The 12,398-nt window shown below is 44.6% G+C and overlaps 1 protein-coding gene across 1 annotated transcript; it reads right to left on the bottom strand.

Annotated features, from left to right (window-relative positions):
• Positions 1–6,808: 6,808 nt before the first annotated feature.
• JUN (Jun proto-oncogene, AP-1 transcription factor subunit) lies at positions 6,809–7,979 on the bottom strand. The gene has a single exon (XM_038414824.2). The coding sequence runs from the start codon at positions 7,765–7,767 to the stop codon at positions 6,823–6,825; it is 945 nt and encodes a 314-aa protein (XP_038270752.1). The 5' UTR covers positions 7,768–7,979; the 3' UTR covers positions 6,809–6,822.
• Between the last annotated feature and the right edge of the window lie 4,419 nt (positions 7,980–12,398).

The following is a 12,398-nucleotide window of genomic DNA, read 5'->3' as shown; positions in this document are numbered from 1 at the left end:
ACACAGTAGTTTTAAAGTGTCAAGTTCAGACACAATTGAAACAAATTTCAGGTACATAAAATCCTCTCCAGTTTCCCCAGGTTTCAAACAGGGCTTGGTGAATAGCTTGTTAAACTTGTCCCATACAGGACTCCCGCTACTGTTCAGAATATTATTAATCTCTTAAAATGGACTAAATTTGTGTTTGTTCTTTGAATTATTCACCCAGATCTTTTGAAAGCATGGAAATGTGATGCCCTTTGAAATCTCTGCAGGAACTTCCTGTCCGCTGCTGTGGTTGGTTTCAGAATCACAGGGCAGCTTTTGCTTTTTTAAAAAAATCTGTATATTTGTACCAGCCACATGCATTTCCTGGAAAGAATGCTCCCAGGCTCCTGATATGTGGTCCCTCCTGTAGATTGACCCTGTTCTTTCCTGACTAACAGATGACCTGAGCAAAATCTGTTTTCAAAGGCATTTATTTTCTTTTAAAACCTGCGTCCTTCAATGACAGTAGCTGCTTTTTAGCGCCATCTGCTGGAATTGTCTCCAATCTCACTAGGTACTCGTATCTTCCTGCTGTCTGAGCATTTCAAAACCCAGGTCTAACAGTATACCAGATTAAAAGGAGTAGCATGGTGGGTGTCCCCAGTTTGGAGAAATTTCTGGTAGGAGCTGTTACTGTGTGTTGTGTCACTTAGCTATGCTAAGTATTGTCTGATGAATACAAGGCTCAAAATACAATTTTTAAAGGAAGATTAAGAAATTTTCTCCTTCCCCTTCAGTTTTGTCCATGAAATTAATTTCCAGGTTCTTCACATATGTATGGACTACATCAATACAGGAACCTGCCAGATCCCAACCTACTAGGCTTTGCCTCAAGACCCCAGAGAAGTTTGTAACATCCCCCTTTCTGAATTAGGTTTTCCCCTTCTTTCCTATAGCCACTGTTGGTGTGTCACAGCTAAGGCAGAAAAAAAATATGAACATCTAATGTGACCTTCTGAATTGAGACCGTAGTGTATTTCAGTGAAGAAACAATAAACAATGATATGCAAAATCACAAGAGGCTCTGCTGTGCAAAACCACTTTAAAACTGCTTATGTCTTTGTAGGCTCTAAACCATAATTACATGATTACTCGCTACTAATTTTCTTTGTCATAAGCACAAGTTTTGTTCATAGGAGTATTGTATAGTGTTCATTTCAGCAACAGGCATGAGCAGAGCTGGGATATCACCACGTCTTGGGAGGGTTGTTGAGCACAACGTCATGTGTTGCAAAGGGTTGCTCTCTGATCCTGCTACCATCATCATGGTGTTCAATTTAACCATTAAGTGTCCATCCAAGTACAGGAGATGGAATCTGGGGTCAAATATCTCTTGCTACCACATATTGTAGGGATCTATGGGACTAGAACATGGGCTTGCAGTATCTGGGTGGTTCCACGTCGCCACTAGGAAGTCAGGCAGAGCTGAATCCAAGGATCACTGGGAGATTTGGCACCATAGGAAGTACCACCCAAAAGGTCCAGAGTGCCAGCAGCCTTGTAATTGGACCCTGGTCAATATTTAACCCTGGAGGATGGACATCAGGAGGTGTTGTGTGTCCAAGGCCAGCAATACTACCTAGTGGCAATACTCTGGACTATGTCACCCAGTGGTGAGAGTCCAGGATTCCCTTTCCTAGCAGTTACAGGCTGAGGGGGGCATGGGAACAGGAACCCAGGCCAACCCTGCTCTACAGGGTTGCCAATCGAGGATCCTTCAAAGCAATAGTTCATACATGTGACTTAGGGATTGGCACCCTGACTCCAGTTCCCTGGGTCACTTCCTATCCCCCAGCTTCTGTTCCTCCATCAGCACCATGGGTCTGCCTTGGGATCCTGCTTGACATCCTCTCAGGTCAATCTCTGGAGCACCTTCCCCTTTTGGCAGCAACTCATACCCTGAGCTCCCTGCAGTTGAAGGGTCTGTAGCAGCTTGGCTGTAAGGCCAGGTCCTGGCTGCTTGGAGTCCTGGCTGCTTGGAGCCCTGGCAGCTTCTCTGCAAGAGGCTTCTGCACCCAGCTGCTCTCCTGCTCCATCCACTGAGATTCAGCTGAGCTGCTCTCTTTTGAATACTCCCTTCACTGGGAGTATGCCCAGCATAAGTGAGGGTGCATGGCTTCCTGTGTCCATTGCAGCTGTGCCCATTCAGTGCAGGGTCTGTACACCCCGTCATGGTGGACCAGGAAGTTTGGGCAATAACACAGACATCTGGCCTGCAGTGACATTAGCATTTGCCTTGCCTTGCCTGCTGATATCCAGTCTCTGACCCCAGCCTGACTCTTGCCTATCAATCCTGGCTCTAGTGATTGCTCTGATCTCTGCTTGCTGATTATGGCCTTGTGGCTGTCCTTGACTTTTGGAACCCAGCCCAGCTGTGACTGCTAAACCAGACTGCCTATGCCCTGGTCCCTTAGAGAAATGCCACATTTTGAAAGGCTTTTCCAATGCAGGGTGATTAGTGTCCCTCTTCTTCCCCCCCTTCCCCGGTAATGTTTCTGTGTTAGACTTTTAGGTAGATTCTACACTGCAATATGTTAGTGTGTATGTTTAAAAAAATCTCCTTGTTACACTGGATTTTTGTTTACTCCTTATGTTTGTAATCATTTTATTTGTGATTTAACAACTTTGGACACACTGCTGCAACTGTTCTAGTTTTTTCAGGTGTGGGGAAATCTATCATATTATCTAACTTTGGGGAAAAATTGTAGCCAAGGCACTGAACTAAACTTACAGATTTGGGTTGTCCTCCAAGCTTTGCCACAAACTTCCTGTGTAAGCTAGGACAAATCCCCTAATCCCTCTGTGCCTTCTCTGCCCAGCAGTAAGAGAGATAATAAGGATTCCCTACCTCGCAGGGCTGTTAGGAGGATAAATTCGTTAATGCAGGTGCAGTGCTCAGATACTACAGTGATGAGCATCATAGAAAACCCTATTGGTTTTTCTCAAAGGTAATTATAATAGATTCTCCCTTTGCCCAGAGGGTAGGATAGATCCTACCCTTGCCCATAGGGCATAATAGATCACAGAGTTGGAGATGGCTTGTTTTTATTTTCATGGAGAACAGAGAAGGTGACTTGAGGCACCTACTGGCCATTGTACCTCAGTAGTGGGTAGGTGTATGCTACCTAGTGAGGTATGGTGGCTTAATGGTGCTGTGATTTGAGATCAGCATTTTCCAAACCTAATCACACATAAAGAGCAGAGATTCAAGGATGGAGGAATCTGTTAGTTACTATTACTGCTGTCTGAGAATAAAAATGACAAGCAGAATTTCCTTTACAAAGCAGAATAAAATAGATATTGACTGGTTTTCCTTTTTATAGTGGCAAGCAGTTATCCGTTGAGCTGAAAATTATTCAGTGAATAATCATGATCAAAAGACCCTGTTGTGGCTCACTTTTTCTACACATATGGGAAACAGTGGTGTGTAGGGTTTTTTTTTATATATATATACACTATAGACTCAAATGCTAAACAATATTTCTGTAACACAAACACATTGTTCTGATTAGAATACTCACTGCCTGGGCACTTCTATGTAGCCTGCTCTCTTTGAAACCCTGCCTTTTTTCTGACTTCACTTCCTGAATCTGCTGACAACGCTCACTGCCAAGTAAAATACATGTCCACAATGCTGTTGTTTGCAAAATATTCCCTTGCGAGTACAGCTGGGGCAATAAAAAGTTTTTCTCTAAACCTCAGAGAACGGACTATCTCTTATATGAGCAAGAAATAGTATGCGTTAGACAATATGTAATCTCAACATTTAAGCAAATATTGAATTGCTGCATTTTTCCTTCAAGTCTCCCCTTATTCTTGTGCCTAGGGATCACTGAGTGACCTAGAAAACATGATTAGACTGAAATTCAGCAGAAGTGAATCAATGGAGTGACAGACTGGCAATACTAGAGACTCTTCTCAAAACAGGCATTCCCTGTGTGTACCCTGTAAGCTTGCCTACCTGTAGTGGCCTGGTGTCTCAATATTGACTTCAAGACACCAAGAGGAGAGTTCAATACAGTATTCATCCCTTATTCTTCCTTTGGTCCCCCATGAAACTGCCTACTAGGATGGCAGTTAGGCCCAGGTCTTCAAAGGATTTGTGGAAATCAATGGAAACAAGGAGTCTAAATACCTTTGAGGATCTCAGCCTCTTGTGCCAATTGTGATAAAGGATTTTGTGATGTACACACCTGCGTGTCACAAACTGGACTGAGACAAGCAACTCATTTCACAGGAGCTAGTGAACAACTATCCAACCCTGGACATATTCCTGGTTTTGTTACTACTAATCAAGCTTTTTCCTGTGTTATCAAATGTCATTTATGAAATGAAACACACTATAACTGTAACGTTGTGTGTGGATTATGATGAATGGGTGGGGCAGTATGTCATGCAGCTGTGTCTAATTAAAATAGAATTTTGGAAATATTTGTTCGGGCGGGAGAGAAAAACCTTGCATGGTTAACTAAAAGCCTCATTAGTACGATCTCTTCCATAGCACAACACTGTCAAAAGTTAAACCTGTACCTTTGCAGGTAATTAATCTTCTTACCCTGCTTATTTTGCTAGTTGGCACTTGTTAAGTCCCTGCAAAGTCACACCCAGCAATGCTGTGTATTATCCTTCTGCTTTCTATTCCTACATATGGTCAAAATCAACTTACCTTCCGGGTTGCTGACATCAGCAAAATGTACTCTTGGCAAACTAGGACATTCTCCCTGTAACCCTTTGTTTGGTAAGTGTTTGTTACAATTTTATGTATCTGATAGCTTTAGTTTCTATTTGCTACTAATAACTCCAGCTCCCAACACATGTATAATGAGGAAAAAATTTACTACAGTATTATAACTTGAAACAATCCATCTTGCATATGATTTGATACCCAAGGATCTATAACATGGGCAAAGGATCCCCTTTCAAAGGTAATATATATGTATGCTATACAGGGAAACATATCTTGAGCTCAAGTAGTAGCAAAAAGTTTGCGTGTGTGTCAAAGTTTCACTACCACTTAATACCACTATGTATTATGTAGTTTTATTCTGAGATGTTAAGCATGACTGTCACCTTATTTTGTGTTGTACTCACTTATTTGTATTTTAACTAAAGACAAAACTTTCAAGCTGACTACTATAAAAATATTAATCATTTGTTACCAGACCTATTATGTCTGTAATTAATGAATTAAACTTTCTACCTATCTTTTCATAGAATCTGTTATCTCTGAGATATACGGTTTTAAAATCACTCTGAATACATTTATATAAACCAGACCGTTTAATTGGATACAGAGCCAGTAAGCTGAAAATCCTGAAATCATAAATTATATTATTTACCATAAACATGGGTTTATTTCAGATGAGTTACGTGACTTTTCTCAGCTACTGCTTATGTTCTCATTCTATTATCAAAAGTATTCTCATACTTTCATTTTTTAAATGTAAACCAAAAATGACAGGTAAATTGTCAATTTCCCTTTTTGTCCTTACAGAATGTCTTGCTTTTTATTTACATCCTGATTTTCAATTTATAGCTACCTAAGTTTCCCCCATTATGTTAAATTTCTCCAATTTTCATATTGGTCAATAAATTTTAGTCAGCAACAATGTCTAAAAGGGAAAGGAATTCAAGATATGAAAAGGGGTTATAGAATGATTTTATTGTGACAACATAAATATTCATGAACAAAGACCACCTCTTATCTAGGAGATATTAGACAGTAATGAAGGCACCCATATGAAGGATACATTGTTTGTGAAGTGACCTACCTTAAAGATGTTGTTGGGGATATTATTTTAATAAGTATCTAAATATTAAATAGACAGTTACAGTTCAGACTCTTCTACACAGGGCAATTTGGTACACTGGCAAACTCCTCCATTTTTAAAGCTACTGTCTACATTGTGCTATTGGATTATGGTAGGCAATCCAATCTGAATTAAATCCATAAAACATTTCAAATGCATAAACTACTTCTGTTTATCAGGGTGTGTTTTATCTTTCCCCTTCTGACACATTCTCCAGGACATGTCTTCTTGTTACAGTGTAAGTTTAACATACACTCTACCATTTACAGTTTGGTGTATGTGATAGAGTCCTGATGTAGGTACTGGCAAAGAGAGGGGGGGAGAGGGAAGAAATGTATTTAACACTTTTATATTTTCTTATATATAACAGAACCTTTCTGGACTTTTTCAGAAACAAACATAAAAAAATTATATACTTTATTACAAATGGTAAATTCAGAGTGCTCAAAAAACCCTCATTTACAAACATTACTGGACAGAACACAAACATAAAAATAATTTACAAAGTCATGAAGTAGTTTATTGACATTAATCAGCTTTCATAAAATAAAAAAAATGTACATACACGATTTACTTGAAGGCAGGCAGTATAGTTCCATTTTTATCAGCCTCCCACAAACCTCCCTCCCATTTGTTTTCTTTAAGAGTATTACAGAAAGCAACCTACAGTCTCTATTGCAGTTTAACCTTTAATACTGAATGATCATTGAATGTTAGGTCCATGCAGGTCTTGGTCAATATTAAAACAAAGATCTGATGCATCATCTGAGCAGGAACAGCACTTCTCAGAGTGGTGCTGCTTTGCCACTAGCTCAATTGAAGGCTCGCCAGTCTTTCCACACATGTGCTTTGTGGGGTGCAAGCAGGACTCAATGCCTCTCAGCCTTTACCATTAGCTTTATGTATCTGCCACTTGTTATGTGTTTGTTTTTTCTGTTGCTCTACCACAACATCATAGTTCTTTTTTTCCCCCAAGTCAGCTTCTTCAAAATGTTTGCAACTGTTGTGTTAGCATTAGCTGGCATCCACTGTTGACATGGTTCATGACCTTCTGCTTAAGCTGTGCAACCTGTTCTCTGAGCATGTTGGCAGTGGATGCCAGTTCTGAGTTCTGGGCTTTCAAAGTTTTCACTTTTTCTTCCAATCTTGCAATCCTTTCCAACTTCCTTTTCCTGCATTTGGAAGCTGCAATTCTGTTTCTCATGCGCTTCCTCTCAGCCTTGATCCTCTCCTGTGACTCCATATCAATGGGGGACAGTGGAGGAGTCTCTCCTGGCATTTCAGGTACAGTCTGGGGCTCCTCTTTCAAAGCTTGCAGTCTGGGATGCTGCACTGGCATCTGAGGATTAATGTGATGCTGAGGTGGATAGCCCATGTTGTTTGCATTGTAGTTAGGTGCTGTGCTGAGTGCACTGGGGTTAAAGTTGCTGAGATTGGCATACACCGGAGGCTCGCTGTGCAAAGTGGTGTTGAAACCATTGTTGCCAGCCATAGAAGAAACAGGTGTCATACCACCGTTAACAGGTTGGGCAGCAGATGTAACACTGGGCATCGTATTCTGGTTGTGTAGCTCTGCCAGTGCCCTCACAAAGCCTTCAGCAAACCCTTCTTGCTCATCAGTAACATTTTTGGGACAGAGAAACTGCGTTGGGGTGGGAGTGGTGGTGATCAAGCCATTGCTGGACTGGATGATGAGCCTTTCCAGTTCAGGAGATGCCAGCTTGAGGAGACCCACATCTGGGGAGGTAAGAATATCAGCATTCTTGTTCCTCAAGTGCGGCTTGAGGTTGCTTGAAGGATCAGCAAGATTTAGAGTCATGTTCTGCTTCAGGACTTTAGGATTATTATATCCATAACCACCACTTTCTGGCTGTACAAAGGTAGCATTTAGGGCATCATCATAGAAAGTAGGTTCCATCTTTGCAGTCATAGAACACAGTCCACAAAAAACTGTCTTGAAAGCGATAACAATTACGCAGTGACAAACGCGTTGGTTTTCCAAGTCCCGTTCAAAGAAAGTTCCCCTTCACTTTAAACTCTTTCACCAATGAAAAAGCCTTTTAAAAACGAAAATCAGGATGAAGGAAAGTCTTACTTTTTTGGCCACCGTGCAAGCGGCTCGAGGGTCTTTCCCGTTTCTTCAGCGCATCAGGGCTGAACTTTTTCAAAGCCCAAAAAGAGAGTCAGCCGGAGAATGGAGTCGCAGCAGCCCTGGTGCCGGGTTCTGGGACCTCGCTCTCGAGTGAGACTCGGGAACGGAGGAGAAATCCAGGCTCTTGCTTTTCGGTTTCACTCCGGAGTAAGCGTCCGACTTCGCCCCCTTAGCGCTCGGTGGGAGGGTCAGAAATCCGGTCACTTGCGGGGCTGTGTGGGGAGCGCGCTGCAGAGCCCGGCCGCTTGCCTGAGCGCTTCCCCGCCGCCTCCTCCGGCTGGCGGCCCCGGGGCTCGCAGCGCCGGACCCCTCCCCCCCCGGCGCAGAAGTTGTCCCAGGTACTTTCCCCTCCGCTCTCCGCAGGCGCCGTCTGGACTCCGCCAGCTGCGGAGAAGTCGCCGGCTCTCAGCCCTTGTCCGCCGCGGCTCGGGGTCCGAGCGGGCCTGGTCCCCGCCGGGAGACGCCGCAACGCGAGACGCCTCGTCCCGGGTAATCGCGGAGCTGCGCTCGGGAGCGGCCAGAGCAGAGCAGAGCAGAGCAGAGCAGAGCAGGCCGCCGCCGCCGCCGCCCCGGAGCCCGCTGCACACTCTGAGCCCTTTCCCGGCCTGCAGCCCAACACTTATCAGCGAGCAGTAACCCACCCAAAATAGCCCATGATGTCACCCCGCGGCCTTCCCATTGGCTGCGGCAGCCTCCCTGGGGGGCGGCGGGCGGCGGGCCCGGCCTGTTGCAAAGGAGCCGGTCGCCATGGTCACCCCACCCCTAGAAGCTTCTCAGCGCCTCGCAGGGCACTGTGGGATGAGGTAATGCTCGTTCTCAGCGCGGGGCATTGTGGGCTGACGTATTGTTTTTGAATCTCTGGTTACCCGCTGAAGCGGTCCGGTGCGGTTGGAGGAGCTGGGCTGGAAGGGGGAGCCTCCTTAATAGGCAGGCACCACGTGGTGGACGGAAGAGGGGGTGGGGGCAGGCCCACAGAGGGAGACGCTCCTCTGGACACTGGGTGGCTAATGGGGTTTTAGTCAGTCCTGCTGCTTGAGCCTTCACGGTTAAATCTGTTGGCAGGGGATTTGGTTAATCCTGGGCGGCCTGCTCGGCCTCACTTTAGGCTGCTTTCTGAGCCCCCCCCTTCTGGGGTGGTACGGTCCTTAAGGTGGCACGATCGCCTCAGTGGGCGCAGCCGCCGGTAGGCAGAAAACAGCGATGGGGGAAGGGCGGGGGAGGAACCTGAGCCGCACGTGATTCCTGATCCCCCGCCCCCGCCGGCTGCGGAGCTGTGCGCGGGGGGCCGGGGAGCGCGCGGCGCCTGCCCACGTGCTGCGTGACCCCGGCGCGCTCAGGGGCTGGGGGACCGGGGCGTCGGGGGGAGGAGCAGCCGCTGTCCCGGCCGCTCCCCGGGAGGCGACCCCCGCCCCCGCGGCGTGGGGGCTGAGCGGGAAGGCAGCGTCCGAAGCTCCGGCCGGCGTGCGGGTGTCCTCGCGGGCCCGGCTCGGGGGGATCCTCTCGCGCCTCCGACTCGCCCCCGCGTTCAAATCCGGGCCGCTCCCGCTCCTGGCCGGGGCTGGCTCCACGTGGTTCCCTCTCCCTGTGCAAGCCAGAGACGTGCCTCGCTGGCAGGCGTGAGCCCCGGGGGCGGACGTGCCAGTGCCTCTCCTCACCTTCCTGCCCGCCGGGCTCTGCCAGGAGCTCCCTGCTCTGGTTTCCCTTCTGCACCAGCTCTCGGAGAAACCGGAGAGGGTGTCGCGTTCACACGGAGCTTCCCGGCCCCAAAGATCTGCCGCTCTATGCAGGTGCGGATAGTGCCATGAAAACATGGCTCTGTCCGCTCTGCCAGTCTCACCAGTGCGGGGGGGAGGATTCATTTGTTAATCTGTGTAACGCTCTTCGGAAATAGAAATGGTCAGTATTCTAGAGGCATCACTGGCATGCCACCGCCTCCGGGGTGGAACGGAACAGCGGCTTAACAGCGCCCTAGTCCAGGACAGGAAGGGAAGAAGGCGGCTATATTGTATTGTGCATAACAGATCCACATTTCTTAGGCTCTTAGCAAGTAAAGCAGTTAAAAAAGTTACATGGCCACATTATCTGTTGATGTAAATTGCCACAGCTCTATGGAACTTTGCCAATTTACTCCAGAAGAGAATTTGGGCCACCGTTGAATGGCCTCTTACTATATGTAAAACTGCAAATTATTCATGGATTTGAACGAGTGCTTTTTAAAAAGTGAAGCATTCCAGTAATATTTTTTGTTCTAGACATAAAACTCCTTCCATTTCCAAATGGGATTTTTTAAAAAAGAAATACAAATCCTAAGCAGAGGTAAACGTCATATCCCACTATTTTTCTAAATGATCTCCCAGTTTCTTTTTTCAGTTTGAATTTTTTTTTTTTTCTAGCGACCTCCACTTGAATTTGAGCAGTATATTAACTTGCAAAAGAGCCAGTGCTGCTGTTTTTGGAAAAGCAGCCGTGTTAGTCTGTATTTATAAGTGAGCTGTAGCTCACGAAAGCTTATGCTCTAATAAATTTGTTAGTCTCTAAGGTGCCACAAGTACTCCTTTTCCTTTTGTTTTTGGAAAGTAACTGGTATACAAATAACATGGGCAGTCTTTGTAGCATCTGGAGTAATAGTTTATGGTGTGAAATTCTAAATGCACTCCTGAACATATTGCCTGCTATGTGAAGATTCTCTACGTTTTCCAGAGTACACGTAACCAAGATATGCCTATGTTCCAGAAAACTTAAATTCTGTGGTGACAGGTTTCAGAGTGGTAGCCGTGTTTGTCTGTATCACAAGGACTCCTCATTGGTTTTGCTTAAATGCTGTGTAGCACACAACTAGAACTCCAACTGTTAAATAGTTTAAAAAATCAGTAATATCATTACATATACATTAGTCTCTAAATCCAAGATCAGCCTGTTCAATGCTAGACACATTCATTTTTTAACTTACTTTTTAGCCTTTCCCTGCCTCATCAAAAACTACACTGGACAAATAAAATAGTATTCCATAAAGATACATTTCAGTTTTTCCTTTGTCTATTCAACAATGGGAAATCTTTAATTTTACTTATTACCATCTCTTGTGCCATCTTTATATTCTGTTGTGTCAATGTGTAAAATTATCAAGTTCTTTAAAGGTTTGTCTACTGTGGGAAATTATTCTGGGAAAAGGGTAGAGTATGAATTTAAAGCGCTGTAGCTATTCTGAAATAATTCCTTCTGTGGACACTCTTATTCCAGAAGAAGAACACCTTTTCTGGGTTAGTTTAATCCATTATTAAACTAAACCAGAGAGAGGCCCATATCCTCAAAGGTTTTTAGGTGCCTAATTCCCATTGAAATTAATGGTAGTTAGGCACCTAAATACCTCTAAGGATTTGGGCTAAAGGCACTTCTACTCTGGAATAAGAGTGTCTACATGGGGAGTTGTAACACAATAGCTATTCCAGTCAATTTCCTCATGTAGATAAGCTCTAAATCTTAAGAGTGTTAAATAAGATTGCAACAATCTTTAATTTGTCCGGGAACACTATTTTTATCTATCTAACTCTATTTTTGCTGCTAACATTACAAAGCCAAATTAAGATGTAATTCAAGAATATGGTCAGTGTACTATTCAGGACTCTATTTAGCCAATTTTATCTGTATGAACTGAAAAACAGGTTATTGCTCCACTGGGGTCTGATCCAGCTGCCTGTTATCAATATGAGTTTTCCATTGACTTAGTGAGTATTAGAGTGGGTTGCTAGTTTACTGTTGTGTAGGGTTTTTTTCTTTTCTTTTTTTTTTTTTTTTTCACCTACTTCGCTGCTAGGCAGGCTTTGACTTCCTTCCAGTCGCAACGGTGGAATTTCAGAACCATAGGTCAAAGTGGTCATTCCAGTTTTGCTGGGAACAAGTTGCTACCGTGGCCTACTGTGAGGGTGGACACCCATTAAACGCTAATTTTGTTAACTGATACTCATTTAGAGGCTATTTGGTCAGGTCAGTTGAGCAACACACAGTTAAGCTGGTCATAAAATGCCAAGTATACCTGCACAGCTTTGCAACCAAAGAAAAACTGACTTTATTTCCTTGTTCTGTTTGTTTCTTCTGCTTGCTGCCTGAATATCATTCATCTGAAATGAGTGGTGGCTCTCTGCTCAGTGGAAGATTGGGAATCTTGGCTTAGCACCCAGCTGACCAACTGAGATTCATTCAGTACCATGGAACTCAGAGTCTGTCTGCACTTTAGCTGGCACCCTACCTCCCTGCCCTGGTAGACAGACACATACTAGCTCTGCTCAAGCTAGTATACTAAAAATAGCAGTGTGAATGGTGCGGCACAGATGTTAGCACAGATTAGCCACCCAAATAAAAGTCCATCCATCCTTGTGGGTCCATACTTCAGTGGCTAGTCCAACCCACTG

This window comes from Dermochelys coriacea, chromosome 8 (genome assembly GCF_009764565.3).
Source record: "Dermochelys coriacea isolate rDerCor1 chromosome 8, rDerCor1.pri.v4, whole genome shotgun sequence".
NCBI lineage: Eukaryota > Metazoa > Chordata > Testudines > Dermochelyidae > Dermochelys > Dermochelys coriacea.
This window is presented reverse-complemented; position numbering and strand designations above follow the sequence as displayed.